The following is a 25430-nucleotide window of genomic DNA, read 5'->3' as shown; positions in this document are numbered from 1 at the left end:
GAGCGAACGGCGGAGCGTTGCCGCGGGAGAGGCGCGCCGGACAATGCCCGCGGCGGGCCAGTGACGCCCGCGAGGAATGCCGAGCGGCCCGGCCGCCCGCACCCAGCCGCCGCCGCCGCCGCCGCCGCCGCCGCGCGTTCCTGCCGCCCGCGTCACGCGAGACCCGGCGGGGGCCGGGACCGCCCGAGCCGCCCCTCGGACCCGGCCGGCCGCCTCCGCCGCCGCCGCCTCCGCCGCCGCCGCCGCCGCCTCCTCGGGGCCCTTAAAGCCAATGAGCCGCGCGCCTCTGCCCAGCGCAGCCAACTAAAGCGGTTTGGATGATTCGCGACCTGAGCAAGATGTACCCGCAGACCAGACACCCGGTGAGTGCGGGCGGCGGGGCGCGAGCTCGCCGGGCGCGGGGACTCCCCGCGTCGCCCCCCGCGCGCCGAGTTGTCCCCCGCACCCGGCGCGGCGGCACTCTGGGGGGGCGTCGAGAGGCAATTGAGTTGTAGCCATTTTCTTATTGTTGTCTTTGAAGCCCCGGGAAGCCGCGCCGAGCCGTTCGCCGGCCCCGCGCCGCGACTCCCCGAGCGGGGGGCGGGGGGCGGGGGGGCGAGCGATGGAGGAGGCGCGACTCCGCGCCGGGGCGGGGAGGGCGCCCTCGGCGGCGGCGCGGCGGGTCCGGCCGCGGCTCCGGGAGTGCGGGGCGCCGGCCCCTCGCGCCGCGGGCCCCGGGGACGCGCGAGCGAGCCCGCCCGCCGGCCTCGCAGGGTGGCGGCCGCGCGTCCCCGACCTGACCGCGGCCGGACGCCATGGCGCGAGTCCCCCCGACGGGCCAGTTTCGATTCCGGGTGGGGAGGGAGTGGGCGCGGCGCGCGGTCTCGAACCCGCGGGGTCCGGGCTGGGCCGCAGGACGCGGGGGCCCGGGGCCAGCCGCTGCCGGGCTGCGCGGCGAGGCGGGGGGGGGGGGGGGGGGGCGCTACCTGAGTTTTAATCGCTCTTTGCCTGCCTGCGCGGTGACCCCCCCGCCCCCCGGCGCCGCGTGGTGTGTTTTCTCCATCTCCCTGCCTCGCCTGCGATGTGGGCTAATTAAATATTTTATTGTTGTTCTTTAGGCACCGCATCAGCCTGCTCAACCCTTTAAATTCACAATTTCCGAGTCCTGTGATCGGATTAAGGAAGAGTTTCAGTTTTTACAGGCTCAGTACCACAGGTAACGATATTGACTCTAGCTGATCCTCCTGTTTGCTTAGCTCTCGTCTCCTCCCCCCCACCCCCCACCCCCAGTTTTTTAGGCCGCCACAAAGGTGATATTATTTTTACTTGTGGGCAGAAAGGGCAAGTCAAGGCCTCTTTTCCTCGGGCAGGTGTAAAGAAATTAAGCATTCCTCCCTTCTCCTGTAAATAAATAAAAAAGGAGGCAGAACAATCGAAACTGGGGAGACTTAGAAAATGCTGAGGCCAAACTTTCGATATTGATTTATTGGGACCAGGAGAATGGAAGGTTGGGAAGATTCTGGGGCCCTTTGACTTCCCTTGGTTCTTTATTACTCCGGGCTTGATTCCGTCTCACTTTTTTTTCTGCCATTCCACTGAAATACCATGAACGGAGAGCCCTGGGAAGTCGCCAGCGAGAGATTTCATTACTTTTATGCTGGAAAAAAAATGTTTTCTTCTTAGAGGCGATCGTTAAGAGTGCCTTCGAAATATTTTTCTTTGCTGGCTTTTTAACGACGTGTAATTTTTATTTCTTAAATTCAAGAGCCAAAACGAGCCACTGAACCCGATCCACACTTTGCCCCTGGGTGGTGGTATTCAACTTGCCTCTGTTTTGGAGGGAACAAATAAGACATCATTCATAAGACACGCTTGATTCATATTTTCGTTAATGTCTTCCCCAAACGTTAAAGAAAAAAAACTCCATTGTCACATTTTGGGGGACCTAAATTTGTGCTTAGGTATGTAGACATTGTTGTTGTTTGTTTGTTTGTTTGTTTTTTCCCCTGGTTTCATTAAATGAATTTAGCAAATGTTCATTTCTGGATGTGGGTCCAGAATTAAATTGGCTAGAGGTTTTTTTTCCCCTTAAACAAAAACCCCACATTTGATCCTCATTGAAAGGGCAAGTCCAGGCTGGTTCCAATCACCCCTTTCTCTCCCACCTCTCCTTCAATAATGAGGGTGCTATTTAAGACAGTTGATTTGGTCTTTTCGTAGGTGATGATTTAGGGGAGGGAATGTGTATTTACATTTGAAGAATGTAAGTCAAGGTCTGCATTATACTTAGATTTCATTATGTCTTGAACAGCCTGAAGCTGGAATGTGAGAAACTCGCCAGTGAGAAGACCGAGATGCAGCGGCATTATGTCATGGTAAGAAAACTGTGTCACAGATTCAAAGTGCCTATTAGTTTAGGATACCAAAAGCAGGAATATGTTCAGATTGCTGGAGGCTGCAGGATAGATCGCAGTCACAGTGCCAGTGTAGTTGAGGTTGTGGGAATGTGATCATTAGCAACCTCGTAATTCTAGGATGTTATAACTTGCCTCTGACAACCAGCTTTGATTTGAATTTTCGAAAAGTTCAGCTGCGTGGGGTATAATCCTCTGTGCTTTGTTTTTAGAGATTGGGGGGGGGAAGAGACCAACCTCGTTTATGTTTTGTTTAGTCACAAGCAAAATGTTTTTGCGTTAGTGGTTTTCTTTGTTGTTTCATTGCCCTTTTTCCAAACAATCTTAACCAATTTTTCTGTATACAGTGAAAATTGTAGTGTTTCATTTCTTTTAGAGAATGATGGCTATCAAAAGACACCAGACACTGTTTCAAATTTTTCTGCTTTTTATGTTCCTAGTGTGTGTGTGTATTTGCATGTGCTTTGTGTGTTTTCAGTTTCTGTGGTGTTACATTGGTTTGAGGAGTGTTGTCGGTCTCCTGTATAACTGATTTGTTCTGCCAGAATTTCTGTAATGACAGTTACACTACACATCCTAAAAAAAAAAAAAATCAGATCTGCTTTTTCAGAAGTCTTACGAAGCATGTTTTTATGCTTGTTCATAAAGGCTCCAGAGTAACTCATTCATTTCCTATCAAGACTTTTTTCCTTTCAATGTATGAACATGAGCGCTACACTAAAAATGAGAAACGGAACTCTGAAGTAGCACCACCTTTCTGAACAGATCTCTCAGAGCATCAGTATTTGTATAAGATGCTTGTCATTAAGCTTGTCCACTGTGCCTAGGAATTAGAATCCATATGGTACTAAATTTTCATCAGATCTTTTTGATTCATCTGCTTGTGATGTATAAAGACAACTGGAGATGTTAAGAATGCTACATGTGAACTTGATTTTCTTAGTTTTGTGAGTTATTCTCTTAGACTCTGTGTCTTAGGGTAGCTGCTGGTTTATTAAGCTAAGTGTTCCTCCTTAGCGGCATAGGTATTATGGATATTTTGCTTTAGGTGAGGCTTTTATGTTTGCTTTAAACATACTTTTGGGGCATTTGGAACAAACTAGGGAGACTGATGAAAGGCACGTAATTAATTGCTTTCCCTTCTTTGACAGTATTATGAGATGTCCTATGGGTTGAATATAGAAATGCACAAGCAGGTAAGTTATTTTTTATAACCGTTTGAAATGACGTAATACTGTGCACTTTAGAAAGAAAATTGTATGTTTTGCAATTTTATTCTGCATGTTTTTGTGACTTTCTGTATTTTAAAAGATCACTGGAGAGAATACTATCTTTTCATATGTGGTTCCCCATCCTTTTTGCATTTTATTCTAATTTTAATAATTTAAAAATATGACTTAAAATGTCTGAATGCATATTAAACTTTGTCTACTTTCAAAAGCAGGATGCTAAATTTTTTTAAAATGTCTTGTTTTTTATTTTTTCGAAAGGGTTATTTGATCTATCTTGGGCATTGCAAACTTGTCCTAGGAGAGTGCTTTTCTTAAAAAATATTAAAAAGAAGAACTGTAAATTGCCTGGAACCTTCCTTGGCTTGGTGTGAAAGAATGGATAGAGGGTGCGCTGGGAGGATCACGACATCTGTGAAGCTACAAAAGAAATTGATGTAAAATAAAATCCTGGTACCAGTCCCTGAGGCTACTTAGTTGGGTCTTACCAGGAACTTTTAACTGTGCTTCCACAATTCCTGCAGGGTAAATTGAGCCTGATCGGAGGGTATGATAAGATTTAACACTGGGTCTTCAAATCTAGTAACTAGTTCAGCCAAAAAAAGAAAAAGACAAAACAAAACAAGAAAGATTATGATAAGTCAGAAAGTGTTGAAAGGTATGACTCAAACAGCCTTTTTTTTTTCTTCAGGAAACTGAATAAAATGGTTTGGTTTATATTTTCCTACATAGAGAAGTAGCGTATATATAAAAAATACTACTTGGCAATAATATTTCATTTTTAGCGATATCCTAGTGAAAGTGCTTCAGGTCTATCTCCTCAGCTATTTCAGGGTAGGTGTGTATGTATTTACCTGCTCGGAAAGATGAGGGAAAACCTAATGCTTTTCATTTCTTATTTATACTCATGGTAGATGTCATTACTTTCTAAGTTTAAAATGTATAAAATGATCACATATTATTAAGCTTTTACTACTTAGGGATTCCTTTCTGGATATACTTAATGCTTACAGATAATAGATCTTTCAGAGATGACTGTTGGACAGTAAAAGCCATCGGATAAACCATATTTGAAAACAGAAAGTTGGAAAAAAAAATGAGTTACTTGCACTGAGCACTTTTTATTTCAGCTACCTTTTTTTTTTTTTTTTAAACTTCACTCACTACTTAATTATGTCAATATACTAATAGCTTGCTGTATGTTAAAATTAAGTTCTTGTTTTGGCATCTTTGCCACTGCTGTGTAGATTCGTAATGTAAATATCTACTGCTTAAACAGAATCTGTCAAGCTTATGTATGGACTCCCCTTAGCTCAACCTTACAGGAATAAATTACATGAGAGATACTGTTTGTTAATTATGCTCATTACATGTCATTTTTGGTCCGAATCTTGTACGGTTGTCTTTTTTTTTTTTTTTTTTTTTTTTTTTTTGTCCTCCCCCCACCATCCAAGGTTAATTATCTTGGATGTCTTTTTTAAAGATTGAACCAGTTGATTAATGTTCTTTTATTTCTCCTCCTGTATCTTATTTACCACAACACTTAGTTTCCAGATCTCTTTTATACCATTTGCAGGTCTGAGAGGCACAGAACTTGTATTTGATTGTATGTATTTCTTTTGGGGTGGGGTGGGTAGTGTGTGAGATCCCTTAATTTTACACATTTTATACCTCTGTAATTCTGTCATCCTCTTGTCCAGGTGGCCTCAGATGCCATCCATTTAAAATTGAGAATGGAGTACATTTTCCCTTTTTTTTTTCCCTTGCTTTTAAATTCAATCATATCAAGAATCCTGAGGGCAGTTTATCACATTATGAAATACAGACAGCCCTGCAAACCACCTACTTATTATATTTTCTTTCTTTCCCCCCTTAAGCACAGAGGCATATCTGTCTTTATTTGTTTTCCTAGGCAGACAGCCTTGGTTCTTCTTGGCCTCTGTTCCAGATGCACTTGCTGGATACCCTCGTAATGGAAAGCGGCAATAATGCAGGGAAGTTGCCCTGCGGCATAATTGGGCCTAGTTCTCGAGATCGGGTTAGGCTTATTCACTTATTAGATTTGTGTCTCTGAAGGGTTCAAGAGGAGGAGTCCCCGGAGTCCTTGGAAGTACCCTAGTAATTGGTGGCCCTGATATTTGAAACCTTTGTGTATTTTTTGGTTAACGCTCCTGTTCTTCTTGGCTGCTGCCAGCCACAGAGTATTTATTTTTAGAGAAATTTTTCATTGGAACAGAAAATGATGGCTGTGATGGAGTCATGACTCTGTGACTGAGCAAATTGATAAAAGGATAAAAGCACAGAGCAGTGACAAAACAGGGCGGGGGTCTGGTACGATGGCCCCTCCCCCTTTCTGTATGATGTTCATCATCAGTCACCCTGTGTTGATTCTGATAGAGGACTATAGAGTGAAATCTATGGGGAATTTGTCATTCTGAAATGAAAGCTAATGTAATTAGTACCAATTAAAGTACATTTAGTAAATTGGATTTAATCTTAATTAAGCCTGCATAATGTTGCCAATTTTTAACAATTATGTTTGAGAACATAATTAATTTAAATTTTGGTAACTGAGTAAATAGCATTAGTCTGGTAGAATTAGTTGATTTTTTTTTTAAAAAGGGGAACTGGGTGACATGACATGGAATTAGAGCATAAAATATGAATCTAATTTCCAGTGCTCTTTAGTAGGATCGATAGAGCTGAGCAGAAGCTGGAAAAAACCCCAGAAAAGTTAGAATGGAGTGTTCTAGGCCATAATGTGAATTAATGCTTCACCACTGTCTTAACGTTCCAGCGTGAACATGAAGTTGACAAATGGAACATGGTTAGAAATGACACGTGTTTTATTGTGATGTCTTCATAATGGAGTTTTTTTAAATGAAAGAAGTTGGCCTTTATTCCCTAAGGGTTTCCCTAAGTGTGGGGTTTCTGTTTTTGTTTTTTTTGTTTTGTTTTCTTCCAGATGGGACAGTTGGCCATGGTTGTTACCTTTTTTTTTTTTTTTTTTTTTTTTTTTTTTTTTGCTGATCACTCCTCTTTATAAATACAGGATGGCTTCTAAATGGGTCAGTGACCATGGGCAGAACAGGGTGATGCATGCAGTTGATAACATTACTAAATGCTGCTCCTTCCCATCCTTCACCTGTAATGCTGTAATTAAAGAAGACCTCCCTGATTTAATCTGACAGCAGCAGTTAACACTATAAAAAGTGAATATCAGATGTAGATTAGGAACAGTGGGTGTGTGAATTCCACCTATAGGAACTCTAAATGGAGATGAATATTACACATTTTGAGAACATCTCATGACTTTCTCGTAGTCCGTATTCTGTAATCTGAAGGTCTTTTTTGCTTTTGAAAAAAATTTAGCTTAGAATTTGAATTTTAGATTTAGAAAATTTTGGAAACTACAACACTTAGAACCTACCTTCACTTAGAATTCACCTAAGTGAAGTGAATACTGCACATTTATATACACATGTCTCTGTGTTTATGCACGTGTGTATATATGTGTATGTATGTGTATGTGTGTGTATAGATATATAATTACTATTTTTTAATCAGAGGAGAACTCCTGTTTCACTCTAAGCCATGTAAATTTTATCACAAGACTTGGGCCACAACCATTTGAGTGCTGCTAAAATATTAATTGAATAGAAATGAAAGGGCCTTGCCAGCTGATAGGATATCATAATCATAGCCTCTCTGGTCGATGGTAAATGATGATAAATGACATTAGGAACCTTTTAGCAAACTGTAATAACTACAAGGAGGGAAGCAGTATGGATTTGCATTATATCTGATACCCTCTAGTACCAAGTGGATTGCCAATACTGCTTGTTTAGCATTTTCTAAGGGCAATAGGATATTGATTTCTGACTTACAAGGAACAGCTCTATTTTCACCATTGAAAAGTATTGCAGGTTGTTAAGAAGAAATTGACTTGAAGAGGCCGACTGCTGCCCATCATGGAGCAAATAAAGCAAAACTGCCGAAGCATGGTGGAGCAGCGAGACGGGCCCTCAGCAATTTGTTGCTATTAATTTACCATGCTCGACAGCAAATCAATCGGCATCTACTTCATCTGCTGGAGAAAATGCTGTCCAGGGCAGATAAAAGGCTCGGCATGGTACAGAGAATAGACTGGATTGGCCAAAAGGAGGCTGCAGTTAATGTGTAAATAAGTGAAATCAAGTCCACTGTTGCGGAGGAAGCTGTCGTTAATTAGGTTGGTGCTTTTTAGCAAACTATTTTAGAAAGTAGCCTAGGATTTGAAGAGTAAAAAGAGATTTATTGAGGTTGAAGTAATATATGACTGACATGACACTCCAGCCTTGAGTGGGTTTGGTTTGAGGGTGCTGTAAATTTATTTGGGGACAGTGCTTGCACTGGAAATCCATTTGTTTAAAGTTCCATTTTGACCAGATTTCCCATAAGAAAACTTATTTTTTAAAGCTACTGCTAGTTTCTTGCACATTTCCCGTCTTAGATTATAGGTGCTTGGCTTTGGAGGATTAGGTGCAGGAGTAGGTGTTTGAGAATGTCTCTGGTATTCTCACACAGTGACTATATTTTTCAGAAATGAATGATTGAACTCTTGTATGGCAGTGAAAGTGAACGATTACCAAAGGTGGGATGTTCTTGCTGAAAGGAATAAACCAATGAAAATGTCACTGACAGAACTTTCTTTTGCTGTATAAATGCTAGGCAGTAGTCTAGAGGGCGGGGAACAGTGGGTGGTCACCACTGGACTGGAATATCTCAAAGAGATTACAAGTGAAATTTTGATGACTGGGCAAAAACCCTCAAGATGCAATTAGAAGACCAGCATGTACTTGGGTAGGGGAGGGGCTGGGGGCTGCTGTGCTTTTCTGTGTGTTTTTCACTGAGGCTTAAAGCCACCTCTTCTAATGTAGGATTACTTGGCCTTCAGTAGTACTTCACAATTACTATTAACCAAATGGAGGTAGTTGGTAGTGGTTCTTTATCCCAGCCTGTCTGATCTGGACATTTTGGGGTAGGGACCCAGCTGTAGTCCTATTTAGTAAATATAGATGTATATGGCTTTTTTTCCCCAAAACTCTGAGAGGATCTAGCATTAGGACAGTTGATACCAAGTTGGCAGAGCCTTGGGCAGGGCCCAGTGAGCTGTCATTTTACTTGTCACAGTAAAATGCTGTCAAGAGAAGCAGATCTGTGAGGAGGAAATTTAACCTGTCAGGAAATGTGCATAAGTAGGAGTGTTTTCTGGGTGGCGTGGGTTTCTCCTTTTTCTCTTCTCACACGTCGAGTTCTGAATTTTCTGTTTCTTGAGGTCTCATAGAGTATCTGAAGATTGTTCACCTAAAGCAGTGATGGTTGAGTGGAATTAGAAATTCCTCTCAGTGGAAGTGAATGTTTATTATGTTTCTGCATGTGCTTACCACTTCTCTGGGCACGCTGCCAAAATTCTTTAATTCTCACAATGATCCTAAGAAAGGGATTAAGTCCAATCAAAGGGTGATTAAACAGGATCAGATCTGCACAAGGTGATATAGTTATTAGGTAGTGGATTCAGGACTTCAGATGAATTTACCTGGGAAGATGTCCTTTGGGAGATAGGTCTGTCCTGGATTATTCCTTCCAGAAATGGATAGCCATTGAGAGGCTGGGATAGGCTGAGGGTTTGTCCTGAAGTCACTGAACTTTGGGCTTGTACCCAGAATCCCTCGAGTGTCCTTCAGCTTGCTTTCAGTGGGTGTGACGGGATGAGGGTCGCTTTCTTGGAGTCTCTCACAGATGGGGGGAGGAGAGCTGCCTGCTTATCGAGACTGAGTTTGCTTCCTCCCTGGGCAACCCATTTCTCGTTTGTTTACAGACTTGCTCTTCCATTTAACTTTTATCTTTTCCTTGTGGCTTCTAAAACTATGCCTGAAGACAAGGGGCTGTTTGTTAATCACCATATTGTGGGTTTTTGAAGGGGAAAACAGGGAGGGGAAAATGTGATGTTTTGTGGCCTCTTTGTAGTTCAGAAAGAGGTTCTTAGATGCAGGAAATCACACACAACGCAAACTTTTAAATGAAGGCAAATATTTTGCTTTTACTGGTAGAAGATCATCTGTGCAGCTTTCAGACAAGGGATATTTCCTTCTCACTGCCCCTTAATCCCTACTGGATATTGTTTTTATTTTTTGTTTTTCTGGGCAAAGTTCTTTGTATCCTGACTAAGAATACCTTTGAGCTCCGTTGGACTATCTTGTGTCTTCAGGCACTGATGGAGCCCTAGTGAAGTGGAGACAGTGCTGTCAGCGGCCTTTGTTCTCAACATTCTTCATTTTACCTTTCCTCTTCTCGAATTTTACTTTTTTTTTCTTTTTGTGTTATAGAATAGGTAAAGTCCATTGGGAATTAAATGTTTAAAATGTGCACTTAGAAGTTATTTGTGCATGTGTGTTTAATGAGGACATTTTTACTCCCTTTGATGTGACTGGATAGTCTGGTTTATCACTTCAGGACAGCAGTAATAGATCTGATGCTATCGGGGCAAGTGAAGGGGATGTGATTTTTTAGAAGGTACCTTCTCTTGATTCCCTTTCACACCTACCTTCCCTTATAAAAACCTTAGAACTCCAGCAAGGGTGGTGCATCTAGTGATCTTGTGGCTCGGTTATCTATCACTTTTTTGAGCTGGGCTTTTGGAGAAAAGCAGGAGACAGCATATATTTGGGGAGAAGGGGGTGGGCAGCTGACTGTTAGCACTGATAATGCCAGTTTTGAGGCTCAGGACTTGACTTGTTCCAAGCTAAGTGTACTGCAAAGAGAATTCATGAAATTAATATTGCTCTACTTTAAGCGGGAAGCGCTTCAGAAGTTTTAGTCAAAAGCAAAAGTCAGGGTTGTTTTGACTTTGTCTTAGTAACGGCTGTCAGTGGTAGTTGCTGTGTATCTATAAAGCGGGATTTAGCCAGCGTTTGTCAACACAAATCTATATACCCTCTCTATTCTCATTGGGATTGACTCCGTGTTTGTGCCAAGCTCTTGCTATTTCTCTACCACTGGGCCAAAACTTTCCTCAGAGTTTCATTGTGTATCCTGTGCTCTAGCCAGCATGTGGATGAGGGTCAAGGTGTGGATTTTCTTAAATGGATTGTCAGAGAAGCAGAAGAGAAATACTCCTAGACACCACTTAGGTATTGGGTCTTCTACTTTGTCATTATTTTTGAGGTCCTTCAGGATTTGTGAAGGGAGCTTCTGTGTTCCATGGAATGAAAGGGTGGCTGCCCTCCTGGCTCAGGACTCGGGCTCTGTCCATAGCCTGGCTGGCGGGGTACCCCTCAGGTCCCTGCAGTGGCCTGGCACTTGCAGCAGCTCAGGCAGCGAGCAGTGAGGGAGAGAGGGATACTTGGGTCCTGATTGCTTAGCAAGCTTATTCCACTTACTAGGATTCTAATTAGGATACTGTTACTTTCTGACTATGTCTTCTGCTTCTCCAGGTTTGTGGATTATTTTCGTTAAAGGAATTTGAAGATACAAGAAAACACAACTGGAAAGCATAGTAATTGTGAAAATTATGAGCACTAGTACCCTGTAACACCCTCTCTTTACAGAGAGCTTAAGGCATTTTATATGTTCTCCTTAATCTTCCTGCTGTTCCTGTAAAGCAAGTAGTGAGCTTTGGATCCGTGTATTTATTTAAATAGCTTCTGTCACTGGAGTACTCGACAGTTTGCCAAGCAGTGTCATTCCACTGGCCTCCTTGAACAGATGACACTGAGGCTTAAGGGCTTAAAGAGACTAGCCCAGTGTCCCTGTGCAGAAGGATCAGCATGCGGGCGGGGAGCCTAGGGTTCATGCAGGTCGGCGAACGTGCCTGAGGTCGCATAGCAAGAATCATTGGCAGAAAAGGAAGTCGGTTTCTCGACTTCCCTTCCAGGGCTCCCTTCACTGACCGTGCTGTTTCCAAACAGCAAAGAGTGTGCTTGTTCCTGTGGTGTTCCTGGCTGTCTGCAACGTGAGGAGCGTGGGGATGCTGTTGGCCGTCCAGGGGGTGTTACAGTGTCCTCTGGAGCTAGAGATCTGATCTGGGTGCTTGTATGTGAGTACAGAGCTTTCTTCCTTTTCCCTTCTACCCTTCCAGTTCTTGGGCCCTGCCCGAAGGGAGGCTCAGTCTCCATAGACAAAAGTCTGAGGCCTAGATCCACTTTCAGCCAGGTACTTAATAAAACTGGCTTTTCCTGAGCTCCTAAAGCATGCTCCGCAAGCACACTAGACTAGATTCAACGTCGTTTTGTGCCAGTCTCCCCTGTATCACTAGAGTGAAAGCTTAATGGGGGCAAGGGGGTTTGTTTCCTGTGGGATCCCTGGTACTGAGAGCTGTGCCTCTCACATGGGAGGTGCCTAGGAAATAGGTGGTGAGGAGGGACTACTCACATGCAGATCAAGCTAACCAAGAATATGTGTGATTTATTATTTTTAAGGGCCAGTATTTAGATTGCAGGATAACAAAAATGGAGTTCTCCAGCCTAGTTAGGCCTGTGGTGCCTACTTTGTTAAGTTTGTGGGAAAAAGTGACAGATGGAAGCAAAAATGACTGAACTTGGTGTGCCTTTTGGGAGCAAGTTAGGATAAAGTAGAATATATGGTTCTAAGTATGTGGAATCTCCCTATTTATTTATTTATATTAATTTTTAAAGATTTTATTTATTCATGAGAGACAGAGAGAGACGCAGAGACACAGGGACACAGGCAGAGGGAGAAGCAGGCTCCATGCAGTGAGCCTGACGTGGGACTTGATCCTGGGTCTCCAAGATCAGGCCCTGGGCAGAAGGCGGCGCTAAACCACTGAGCCACCCAGGCTGCCTGAATCTGCCTTTTTAAAGATGAATGCGTCCTAACTGAATTGAAAATTCAGTTTGAACATCACTATATCACTAGTCAGTGTTTATCTGAAGAATTCTTTTACTATTAATAAGTCTGCGCATGTGTGGTTTGAATGAGGTGGGGAGAACCTGATCTTAACTACACTGTGGTGCGCTTAGCTGACTACCTTCCAGATGAGTAAAAATGCCAGTGTCTGGTACTTTTCGGGGACAAGGAACTTTAAAGATATCCTCGTGTTTTCTAGTGGAGATGGTATAGTGTTACCGAAAGAGTAATCATAACAGTTAGTGATTTTAGAGAGCTTATCATACAGGTAATATTTCACTTAATCTCACAATAACCTTATGAGATTATAGTATATTGAGGAGACTGAGATACAGAAATCAAATAACTTCATGAGATCGATCCTGGGTTTGACTCAGTTTTTGGTCATTGGTGTCATAGATATTTATGTCACATTCCAAACGCTGTGTTTGAAATACTCTATTACCAACATACCCTACTCTCCCCCCAAATACTTGACTATCCAGAGATTTCGATTCCAGTTCTGGCCTTGCCAGTGACCAGCTGTGTGATACTTCTAAGTACCTTAGCTTTTCAGGACTATCCTTTTCTCAGCTTCAATTAGAGTATAAATGAACATCGAGATCCCTTTTAGCTCTTGGTCTCAGATGACCCTTTGGTTTTGCTTTGTTATTTTCTCTGACCCACTGACTAGAAATTGAGACTATCACTTCTTTTTAGTCTTGCAAAGTCTCTTTAGACAACTCTTCTCAGAAGTTTTTTGCTTGCATGTTTGCTTGCTCTCAGTCCAAAACTAATCTAATGAAGCCAGGAGTACAAATGGGTATTTAAGTTTATATAGTACGTTATATTTTACAAGGTGCTTTCTCATCTGTTATTGTTGCTAAGGCATTTTCCCTATCATGGTGGAGGAATAAAATAAGATGCAGATGTTAAGTGATTAAGTTCCACAGTTAATTAGTGGAAGGTTCAGAATTTACTAATTTGTATGATGTTACTATTACACGTAATATAAAAATGTATAATATCAGGGCTTCTTTAAGGTGATCTGTTTTTACGCCTTTATTTTGGCATATACTAGAAAACTGAATCATACAATTGGGATCCAATAATTTTCTATATACGTGTTAAGGGGTATATGTAATAGTTTGTTACCTATTATGTAATTCGCTCCTGGGATTAATTCCCCCTCTGGAATCCATAGTAGATGTTAGTTTCTTTAGCTGAGGTTTACCTCAGGACACTCAGGGTGTAAAGCATGCCTGTAAAACTGTCTTTCGATGAGTTTGAGATCTCCAGTCCTTCGATTTCTTGCATTGTCCCGTCAGAGATCCTTTATTTGGGAGAAGGTTTGAGCTTCCTGGCATGGTTTATAAGTTAATCATAAACAAATAATAGAAGCAGGGAATGTTTAATCTTGGCTGTTTTGAGTTGATGAATCAAGGACATGGTAGAGATCAGTTTCCTTTACTCTAAGGCATAAGCTCCAAAAAAGAAGAATGTGTTTTGTTACTTCTGCATTCCTAGTGTCTAAAACAATTTCTGGAACACAGTAGAAGAAACAAATGCATGAATGCTGGAATAATTAAAGGAAAGATGTCATTTTCCATTTCATTGCCTTTCCTATATTTGAGTGTCAACCTATGTATAAGTTTTATTTTTGACCTTTTAGGACTCTCGGCTTTCTGATGAGCAGATAAGACCCATATAGGCAGTGAGAGGTTAGGTGTCTCTTTGTAGTTCTGCCATAGGTCTTTGAGTTGGTGGGTGATAGGCTATTTTAAAATTTAGGATTGGATTCATCTCCAGATGATTTATTTTTAAGCTATCTTTTAGCTCTAACATCATATGATTTAAAAATTACCAGCATTAGCAAAAGGTTCATTTTTAATTTCATTGCTTGACACTAGAGACATGCCATTTAAGTTAAGGTTTAGAATCAGTTTTATGTAAGAGGAAATTTCCTGTGTGTGTGTGTGTATGTGTATGAATCTTACTGGTAGCAGTATTAGGCTATTGGAGACAGCTAAAAAAAAAAAAAAATCCTAGTGTTGCCAGTGTTTTACAACCTGGAACCGTGTGCTTCTTTCACAGCTGTGGCCACATCTTACAAATTCTTCTCTAGGCTAAGAGCTCATCAGTGACTAAATGGAGTTACGGGTTTTCCATATGTGTGTCTGACAAATTTTGCTGGTAAGAAGTTAGTATTTATTAAGTACCTACTGTGTACCACGTGATACAGTAAGTGCTTCAGATGTATTCATTTAACTGGTAGCCCTTGAGGAGAGGATCTGGTTGTCCTCATTGTGTATGAGGAAACTAACATAAAGAGCCGCTAAGAAATTTGCCCAGGGTTTTTATAGCTAGTAAGTTGCCGAGTGGGGATTCAAGCCTGGGCAGTCAGGCTTCTGAGTCCGTGTTCTTGAACCAGTGGCAATACCTGCCTCCTAAGTGACCATTTTAATATGGTAAGCTCTTTTTGTTTTGTTGTTATTTTTAAGATGTACCTAGTTACTAGTCTGCTGCTGTGTTCTGTACACAGGGAGCTTAAGTGTTACAAATAATAGTGGGTCTCCATTTGGGTATGTATTGGTATCAGAAAAGTGCCTTTTGAATTCTCAGATCAGCAAGCTCTTTGCTCCCTAGCCTTGTTGAAAACTGTTGATGGGGAGCAATCTTCTTATTAACGGAAGCCACTTTTTTTTGCCAGGTAGCATCTGCTCCATGGGCTGTGGCTCTACTTCAACCATATGCAGTGAAAAGAACACTTTTCTTGCTTTTTTTTTTTTTTTAAAACAAACAAACAAAAAAAACCAAGTAGAAATACCTGTGGTCTCTAGATTCAGTTTTTAATACACAAAACAATTCTGTTATTGTTTTTGTTTGCTTCAGGACTTTTTACTGGTGTAACTATTGAGTAGAAATATGGATTGGGTGTAGTTTTTCAGCAAAGCTACAGGGCCATGCATAAGACCATTGAATTGGTTTAGCTACTCAGGTTGAAAAAAATATATACATTTTTTTTTTTTTTTTTTTTTAAATGAACAGGTGCACTGGGTTAGTGAACCAGTCAGTTCACCTTATTGCAGATTTTCATTGCTGGCTCCTGGCCTGGTGGTCACAGGCCTATGGGGATATTTTTGTACTTCTGATATGAAATCTCTAGAATTGGCACAGTACCTTTTATAGCCACGTGGAAGTATCCCGAGAACTGAAAAACTGCCCTCCTTGGGACTAAGAATAGGATGGGGGTCCTTGACTAGGATTTAAATGATCCACTTGAAATTCTTTGCAAAATTATGCCTTTTTCTGTGGGAGAGGAGTCCATAAGCATTGATCCAGTGAGGAAACTGAGACCCAAATCAAAGAGTTTGAGAACTACTTCTCTAGAGCAGTGGTCTCAAACTGGGCAGTTTCTTTCTCCCAAGGACATTTTTGGCAGTGTCTGGGTATTTCTGATTGCCACAATTTAGAGATGCAACTGGTGTGGAATGTGTAGAGGCCAAATTATTCATACCTGGATTCTCTAGTTAATTCATTCAGTTTGAGGGACTATGTCATTCCATGCCTGTCTTTTCAGTTTCTTTTCTTTTTTTTTTTTTTTAATTTATTTATGATAGTCACACAGAGAGAGAGAGAGAGAGGCAGAGACACAGGCAGAGGGAGAAGCAGGCTCCATGCACTGGGAGCCCGACGTGGGATTCGATCCCGGGTCTCCAGGATCGCGCCCTGGGCCATAGGCAGGCGCCAAACCGCTGTGCCACCCAGGGATCCCTTTTCAGAGTTTCTTGTGATGATAAGCAGAGGAGCGTTGGTAGTGGGTTATTTCAAGTTCTGAATGGGGATGTTACCTGGTCTCCTGTAATCTATTTTTCTTTTCTTTTCTTTTCTTTTCTTTTCTTTTCTTTTCTTTTCTTTTCTTTTCTTTTCTTTTCTTTTCTTTTCTTTTCTTTTCTTTTCTTTCTTTTCTTTTCTTTCTTTCTTTCTTTCTTTCTTTCTCTTTCTTTCTTTCTTTCTTTCTTTCTTTCTTTCTTTCTTTCTTTCTTTCTTTCTTTCTTTCTTTCTTTCTTTCTTTCTTTCTTTCTTTCTTTCTTTCTTTCTTTCTTTCTTTCTTTCAGAAGGGAGATTTTTTTTCATTGGGACTACAGGACTAGTGGAAATTTCTTGGCTTTAAGTGAGGCCTATTTGTCCTGGCCCCATTGAGGGTCCCAGAATTAGTCTTAGTGCTTTTGTAGGGTATGGTTTTGTCCTTCATCATTCTTTGTCCATGCTGAACATTGTTGGTCATTTCAGCCATTCTCTTGGACACTTGTCTGGCTAGTACCATGATGTATATGATAGACTGGACCACTTGAGATCTGAACATGACACCTTGGCCTGATCTGCCCCACTTGAGGGATCAGGGCAGATCTTGCTGTAAAATAGTCCTTTAGTCTTTTCACTTGGTCTCTTGGTGAGATCAAAGTGCATCATTGTACTTGTCTTTGTCTAGTCCTGGTCACATTGTAATAAACAAAATGGAACCCTGAGTTTTCTCAGTACCCTGTGGGTCTAGAATATGGGTTTATTTTAGTTTTGAAGGCATGGGCACCGATCCATGAACCTAAGTCTTACTTGGGCTTACTCCCTACAACCTCCAAATATTCTGTTGAGCTGTGCTATGAATGTGGGTGACTATTTTAAAGGCTTTTTTTTTTTAATCTTTTTTATTTTTTAAAATTTTTTTTTTTAAAATTTATTTATGATAGTCACAGAGAGAGAGAGAGAGAGAGAGAGAGAGAGGGGCAGAGACACAGGCAGAGGGAAAAGCAGGCTCCATGCACCGGGAGCCCGATGTGGGATTCGATCCCGGGTCTCCAGGATCGCGCCCTGGGCCAAAGGCAGGCGCTAAACCGCTGCGTCACCCAGGGACTATGAGGAAACTGAGGTTCCCTATTTTAAAGGCTTTTGATTTTTTTGGAGACATAGAATTGTTTTGGAGTGTAGCTTATTAACTCTAAGTACATCTATGTTGATTAACCTCAAAAAATATTACAGTTAACCTAAAGTGGCCAATAAAAAACATGGTGGCAATTCCACAGTTACTTCCTTGAATATTTTTTGGCTAACCTGAGGAGGACAAAATGCTTATTTGGGCTTCTTAATAGAGAAATTGTGTCCTGCAAAATTCTAGAATGCCCTTAAGCTTTTACCTTTATGTAGGTTCCAGGAATGTGGAGGTGACAGTTTGGCAGCTCTACTTCTTTGTGAGTCTTTCCTTACATTTATGAGGTGGCAGATTTAGGAGAGGCTGGGTTAGGTATGGTGCATTTATGTACAAAACCCTGGTTTTTTAAAATGGCTGCTTGTTTCCAAATGTTTGATATGGTTGGCCGAGGAAGATGGCTTATAGTTTGGAACTATTTTAACCAGATCTAAGCAGAACTGATAGGATTTTGTTATAAGCTAAGCAAGATTTCAGGATATTTTGGATCAATTTTGGATGCATACAGAAAAAATTCTGTTAAGATATTTGTTGCATTTGGGTTGTGAGATAGTGTTCATTCAAGTTTCCCAGCTTAGATTTATGCATCCCATATTTTCCCTTGATTCAGGAATATCATGGGAGGTATTGGTGGGTTCAGTCCCAGACCACAATAAAGCAAATACTGAAATAAGCCAAGTCAGATGATGAATTTTTTTGGTTTCCCAGTGCATATAAAAATTATGTTTACACTAAAGTCTGTTAAGTGTGTATAGTAGCATTCTAAGAAAAACAATGCACGTACATTGAAAAACACTCTTGCTAAGAAATGCTGGCCATCATCTAAGCTTTCAGCGTGTCATAATCACTGATCATAGATCACCGTAAGAAATAAAATAATAATGAAAAAGTTTTAGATATTAGGAGAATGCCCAGAATGTGACACAGAGAGGTAAAGGAGCAAATGCTGTTGGAAAATGGGGCAAATTTTCTTGATGTTGAATTGCCACAACTTTCAACTTGTAAAAAAATGCAGGAGCTGCAAAACACAATAAAGTGAAGTGCAGTAAAACAAGGTAGGCCTGTATTTGATTTTCCAGTTTGGGGGCATGCTTTTGCCATATTTGTTTGAGGCTCACCCCCAAAATTATCTAAAATGGAAATATTTAGCTTCTCTAATCGAAATATCTAGAACTGGACCTGCAAAGGTTAAGAAGATTATAACCTGAAGACTTAAACTCGAACAGGAGCTTAATCCTCCTGAGGTGGTTTTATTTTTCTTACATTGAGAGTTACTTGGTTAAGAGAAGGTAGTGCTGGAGACCTTAGATGGAAGGCAAATGCTGATTGATCTCTCACTCTGTGTAGGGCACACTTTGAGGTCTAGGGAGTTAAAAGAGGCAATAGGCTTGCCTCTGTGGAGATTCTAGTCTTTTTATGGCCTTTGGAGCAATATGAACAAAACAAGGCATTGTGTGTGGATGACACTGTGACATAGAAGAACGGGGGGTGGGAGGGGGTCAGTGCTGGAGGATACTATTCCTGAGATAGATGCGGAGACCTGTTAGTAGGACCCCAGAGGAGAGGGTCACTTAGGAAGTAAGGACTGGGTTCCAAGTGGAAGCCATACAGATGGGAAAGGGCTGTGAGTATTCAGGTCTGGTTAGCATTCCCAGCTTGGTTGGGATAGGGGAAAGCATGGTGGAGAATGCAGGTTTGGGATCATTTATAGAAGGCCTTGAATGCTAGTACAGAATGTGGGCTATTGAAGGAAAGCAAGAAGACGGCAGGGTAAGGACATGTCTGTTTTGCTAATTGCCTTATTCTCAGCACCTAGCATGGGCCCTGATAGAAGCTGTTCAGTGAATGTTGGCTGAAATCGCTTGAGTGGAGAGGGAAGGGCTGGAGAGGGACAGGATTGAGGAGAGATGTGGGACTTGAAAGGAGGAACCCAAGTGACCTAGCAGTCAATTGGATGAGGGGTGTGTAAATGCATAGGAGAGAATTCCTAAGACATTGACCCCTGCAGTCTGCCAGAACTATGGTACCACTGATAGAAAAGGAAACCTGATAGAAAAGGAAACCTCGGAAGGGGGACCTTTCTCTTGATGATGCTGGGCCTGAGACACATAGGGAGGACTAAGTGGTAAAAGGAAGAGGAGGAAAGAAAAGTGAGTTTGTTGCTTCTCTTGCCTTCATTCCTTCATTTCCCTATCTTCCCTTCATCTCCTGCCAAATCTATACTTCTGCCAAGAACCTCAAGGATTCTTTTTCATAAGACCTGTATTTGTGTCTTTATTCTTTATCCAGGCCACAATGGACTTTGCCAGGCAGCTCTTAGCAGACAGTGGATTTAGGAACTTACCATTTTAAAGAAGGTGTTTGACCTTTGTGTTAGTGTATGGGAGAGAGTGTTTCTTTTCATCGTTTTTTGCTTGATTACTGCCATTACCTTTATATAGATACAATAGTGGGAGTTTGCAAATTATCTGATTTTTGACTTTTTCCTTCTTAAGGTTTTTTTTAACATTAAAAATAGGTGCAGAATCTTCTCAATTATTCATCAACTATGGAAACTTTGTTCGAGTCATTCTTTTTTTTCCCGTTTCTTTTTGATTTTTATATCATTTGGCCAACAGCTGTGGATAGGTCATGATTCCATATCGTTTTTGTGTTGAGAAATTCTGTGTGAACATGAGTCTGTGTCTGTAATTGTCTTAAGAAACTACTATATTTCAAGAGAAATAATTATCCACATTGTTCATAATGGATGAGCTAAATACTGAAATTACAGTGGATGCTTTAGTCAGTGCAAATTATATATGTGGTTAATTTTTTTTTTTCCTAATGTGACCTATTTTATATTTTAACCTTACCCTTCTTTTAGACACTTGTCTTAAACAGCTGTAGTGGAGTGAGAACAGCAATGATAGTAAGGAAAGTTAAGTAAACATGAAATTAAAAAGGCCATAGAGTACATTTTGGTAAACCAAAATATTGCTCGGTGGCATAAAACCACAGATCCATTCCAAAAAAAAAAAAAAAATGCGGAAATGTGGTTTTGCTGTCTGTCATGCAGTCTGTTTTCAACTGTCAGAAACATACGTTGCTTTCTGGGTTTGTTTTTTTTTTTTTTTTTTTTTTTTTTTTTCTTCTCAAGTCTGACCACAGCTTTTAATTTCCTTCACTCCACCCACACCTCGCACTACACCTCCACGTATCTAGTGCTAATTTATGGGTGATTTAAATGTAATGACATAATCATTCACCAGCAGAAAGATCAGCAGTTGTGGCAGAAGTTTTTTGTCTCAGATGTTCTCAGTACCGGTTCTCTGCCTTTGGAAACCTTTATGATCAGAGCACAGTGATTGTCCTTGTCTTTGGACTTCTCAATTTAAGTTAAATTGGATTTGAAGTGCTTTGTGGGGGCTCCCTGGGTGGCTTAGTGGTTTAGCACCTGCCTTCGGCCCAGGGTGTGATCCTGAGGTCCTGGGATCGAGTCCCACATCGGGCTCCCTGCATGGAGCCTGCTTCTCCCTCTGCCTGTGTGTTTCTGCCCCTCTCTCTCTCTCTCTCTGTGTCTTATGAATAAAATCAAATCTTTTAAAAAAATGAAGTGCTTTGTGTTTTTTTTTTTTTTTTTTCTAAAAATAAGAAAAAGAATCACCTATGGTCCTGTCACTCTGAGCTGGCTGCTGACCTAGGCAGAGGCCCAATGCTGAAGCCTCCCTGTCTGCATCAGTTGTGCTGTGGCTGATGGAAAATTAGGTCTACCTAACCCTTCATCGAAAGTACTGGTCAGGGTTCAAAGGTTAATATGTAAAATAGACATGTGTATGTTTTCTTTCTTTTTAAAGCATAAAAGAGTAGATATATATAGTAAAGTGAAACCTTAGATATCTAAAATTAATTTTGATTTCTTGGTAACTCTAGGTTTCTTTATGTAAAAACATACTCAGGTGGGCAAGACAATCCTACATATTTTTTTAGGATCTGCTCTTAATATAGCCAATAACTCCCTGTGATCTTGGCAAATTATTCCTTTCCTGAGTCTCAGTTCTGATGCATATCTAGAAAATGAGGGGATAGGTCTGGATCAATATGTTTTATAAATTACTAGTTCCCAGGCTCTAGAATCTGGGGACTTGGGCATCAGCATTTTCCTAAATGCTCCAGGGTGATTCAGAAGTGCAGCGGGGTGTAGAACCCATGAACTAAAGCAATGCTTCTCAAACTGCAGTGTAGATACAAATCACTGGGGATCATGTTAAAATCACATTCCGTTTCATCAGGGTTGGAGTGGTGCCTGCAACATAATGCCCGATGCTACTGGACTGCTCGCCATTTGTTGAGTAGCAAGGAACCAAAGAATCTTGAAAATTTCTTGTGTTCCTTTGTTATTACTTATTTCTATGATGTAGTTTATATAGTATATGAGGGAGTCCATGTGCTGCTGGAATGACACCCCTGATGTAGGATGTTAAGATTGATAGGTAGTGAGGTATCTCCACAGCCTGCCTTTGCTTAAGATTCCAGACATGAATCTCTGGAACAGTTCAGCAAAGTGAAGTAGTTTTAATAGCACCTTGTTTCAGATAGCCTGGCTGGAGGCCAACTGATGGCTGGTGGGGTGGGTGCACTGTTACAGGAAAGGGGGCACTTTCCACTTCTTCTCACTGAGAGCCCACTGGAACAGGTGCTTATACTTCCATCTCCTTTCTTATCCTCTACTGGCTACCCTACCCATATTGACCTCTTAATTCCTGAGCAGTATTTTAGGTAAATGAGCAAAAGAAATCACTAAGTAGTACATTTTATTTTCACTTCACTTCTCATGTGAACACATTCTCTGCAAAAAAATTACTGAACATAAGTTTAAGCAAGCAGAACTCCAATTTTGAGGCGTATTTGGTTGTGGAAGAAACACCAACATCCTGGAGCAGTAACATTTGCCAGGCTCTTCTTTAGCCCTATCATTTGGAAATAAAAAAGTACTGTTCATAATTGTAGTACTTTATTTTAGTTTGTTGTAGCATGGCATTAGATGGGCAGGCAGCGGGATCCAGTGGGAAGGCCCCACTGAGGTCTGGCATGTTTGCAGAACTGATTTTCAGGCCATCACCTGCCCTTAAGCAGTTAAGTATGACTGTGGCCACTTAGCCCCTCCATGTAAACCAGGCAGGGATCAGAGAATGCCCTACTTATTGGGCTGTGTTGGAGAATTTTGTTGCCTTGAAGGAATATACTTAGCACCTTTTCTAAAGTCCCAGGCAATAAGAAATTAACAGTGTGCTGTGTGGGAGTGTTGCTGTACAGTAGCGGTACTCGGTGTGGTATGTGGATGGGCGCAGGTCTGTGAACAGTTCTCCATAGGTGGGCGTGCGTTAACAACTAGGAGCTTCTACCAGACTGCATATCAACACGCTGCTTTCCTCACTGCAGTGTCTTCATTGTTAAAACCCAAAACTGAAGAACAAAAAAACCCCACTTTGCCAAACTGAACAGTAGTTGATTTAATTCTGGCCCGAGGGGTGCCTGGATGGCTTAGCGGTTGAGCATCTGCCTTTGGCTCAGGGCGTGATCCAGGTCCTGGGGTCAAATCCCACATCGGGCTCCCCCAGGGAGCCTGCTTCTCCCTCTGCCTAGGTCTCTGCCTCTCTCTGTATCTCTCATGAATAAATAAATAAGAGCTTTAAAAAAATCCTGGCCCAAGACGGTTATCTTCTTGTCTATGGGTAACAGTTTGGGGATTGACTTCTTTTCAGTAGCACTGCTTTAGAATATGTAATCAGAGGGTTTATCAGGATGGTTTTATTAGAATAGACAAAAAGAAGTTCATAAAATGAAGGTATAACCTGAAAGAAAAAGGTAAAAAGAAAGTAAATTTAGAGGCAGGTTAGTTAACCTAACTAGGTAAAATCAAGTTCAAGGTGGTAGGTACCTGTGTAAATTAGTTAAGTCAAGGTAGTTGACAACAGATTCACAAGTGGGAAGCTGTTCGGAGTCACTTCAGTTTGTACTTTGGTTAACGCAAAACTCGTTTAAATTCTTTGGAGTACTTCTGAATTCTTAATAACTTGTCTTAGAAGTTTTGTTTTTCCTTTACATCATCTACCTCTGATGGAAAGAACACATTTTTATAAATCTCACATAACTGTTTTCTGTAGTCTTAAATTACAAGAAGCTTTGAAATTAAGCCTGACTTCTCCTCCACCTTTCCTCCTCTGCCCTCAGCCTGCTCTTCTTTACTCTTTACTACTATATATAAAATTTACTGCATCCAGGGCAAGTATCTGTTTACCAAGAAAAGAGGAAGAGGGATCCTTTGCCAGTAGCAAAACATAAATACTAGAATGTCTTTTCTGGGTCATAGTGCAAGAAAGTGGAGAGACAGCACATTTTCTGGGGCTGGGCTTGTGACCTCACTCCTCTTCCCAATCAGTTCGCAGGCAGTGTCCTCTGTGATCACTGTGCCAATGAGTCTGCCCTCCCCTCCCCTGTAAATCTGCAGCCCTTCCCTGGTGTAGTATAAATTAGTGAGGGCTGCCTTCTTAATTGAGAGACAGGAAGAGCCTAAGCTTGAATCGATACCTAACAATACAGCTACTCAATTTGTAGCACTATCTAATCTCAGTTCTGTCTTAGAACAGAACTACATTCCTTTTTTTTTTTTTTCAGAACTACAGTCCTAAGGGATTTTATTCATAAATGTATCCTCATAAATATTTCTGCCAAGCAGATAGGGGTCAGCTAGTATTCTTCCCATTTCGTGGGTGTAGAAATGGAGTCCCAGATCACTTAGGGGTTTGCTTAAAGTCATGGTTCAGCTGGACTAATAATTAGAGTCATTGTGGGATTTGGCACTGCACGGTTGTGTCAAGCACACAGTATCTGGTATGCTTTCTGGAATGTTTTGACATCTGAGTTCAGCCTTTTCCCTTTGCCTTATATGTTTGTTTCCCACAGCATACCTTGAAACTGACCTTGTGACTTCTCTGTCCTGATGATTGGTAGCACCATACCCAGGCTTTACCTTTTGGGATCATGGATCCCTGACTTCTCATTTTCCAGATCTGAGGATGTCACAGCATGCTACTGGTTTTGCCTGTGCAGTGTGTCCCCTTTGCTTATCCTCACTGTCACTGTCACCAAGCCTTATGTGGGCTTGGGTGGAGTTCAGGGAACACTTCTGTCTCTGTGTTGGCTCATTCTTTAGGTGCCCTCCGCTGCTCTGAGAAATCCAGCCAGTATTCCCATCATGGCTCTTTCCTCTTCTCTGTTCATTTTACCCTTTACCTTGGTGACCTTGTCTACTCTGCTTAGTAGACAGATACCCAGTTTTTTTTCTACAGCCTGGATCTCTCTTCTGAGATTGTTGTATGGAACTGAGTCTTCATTTCCATCAGTGTCTTAAAAGTACTTAAACTTTTAGTGTCCCCAGATGACATCATCCCCCATAAGTCTGCTTATGGTCCAGTGATCTCTATCTCAGGAAATGCCAGAATCATCCACCCGGTTTCCAAAGCCAGAAACCTGGAGGCAGGTGATGATTGCCTTTCCTTCTTGTTCATTAGTCACACCCAGTCAGTCATCTGGTCTTTTGGAATCTACTCCTGGTTACTCTTGCATCTGTTTACTTCTCTCCAGCTATCTGAGCATGGTGGATTACTTACCCAGGTGGTTCTTCTTTGGCTTTGTCTGTAAAATGAGGACAGAGTAATTCTCCTAGAACCATTCTTCACTTCAGTGAAATATCTGGTGCAGGGAAACTCGGCATGTGTTAGGACAATGATGATGATCATGATTGGCACATTTAGCTGTCTCCTATTTTTGAGATAACTTTCACCATGGTCTAACTTGGGTGGAGGTAATCCCAGTACTCTGGGCTGTTGTGGGTCTGCCTCTCCAGCCTCATCTTGGCCTGCTGTTGCCGTCTTTCATTTGTCCTATTTGGTTAGA

General features: G+C 41.6%; 1 protein-coding gene across 7 annotated transcripts in view; it reads left to right on the top strand.

The window, feature by feature from the left end:
• The first annotated feature begins 215 nt into the window (after positions 1–215).
• Positions 216–25430, top strand: part of TLE4 (TLE family member 4, transcriptional corepressor) — a 142474-nt gene continuing 117259 nt past the window's right edge. For all 7 annotated transcript variants that reach the window (XM_038527028.1, XM_038527025.1, XM_038527024.1 and 4 more), the window contains exons 1-4: positions 216–362; positions 1098–1195; positions 2291–2354; positions 3545–3589. In XM_038527028.1, coding sequence (XP_038382956.1) covers positions 318–362; positions 1098–1195; positions 2291–2354; positions 3545–3589 — 252 coding nt within the window. In that variant the 5' untranslated portion in view covers positions 216–317. The remainder of the gene's footprint in view (positions 363–1097; positions 1196–2290; positions 2355–3544; positions 3590–25430) is intronic.

This window comes from Canis lupus, chromosome 1, assembly GCF_011100685.1.
Source record: "Canis lupus familiaris isolate Mischka breed German Shepherd chromosome 1, alternate assembly UU_Cfam_GSD_1.0, whole genome shotgun sequence".
Lineage (NCBI taxonomy): Eukaryota > Metazoa > Chordata > Mammalia > Carnivora > Canidae > Canis > Canis lupus.
Note: the sequence above shows the minus strand (reverse complement) of the source record. Positions and strands in the feature narration are given on the sequence as shown.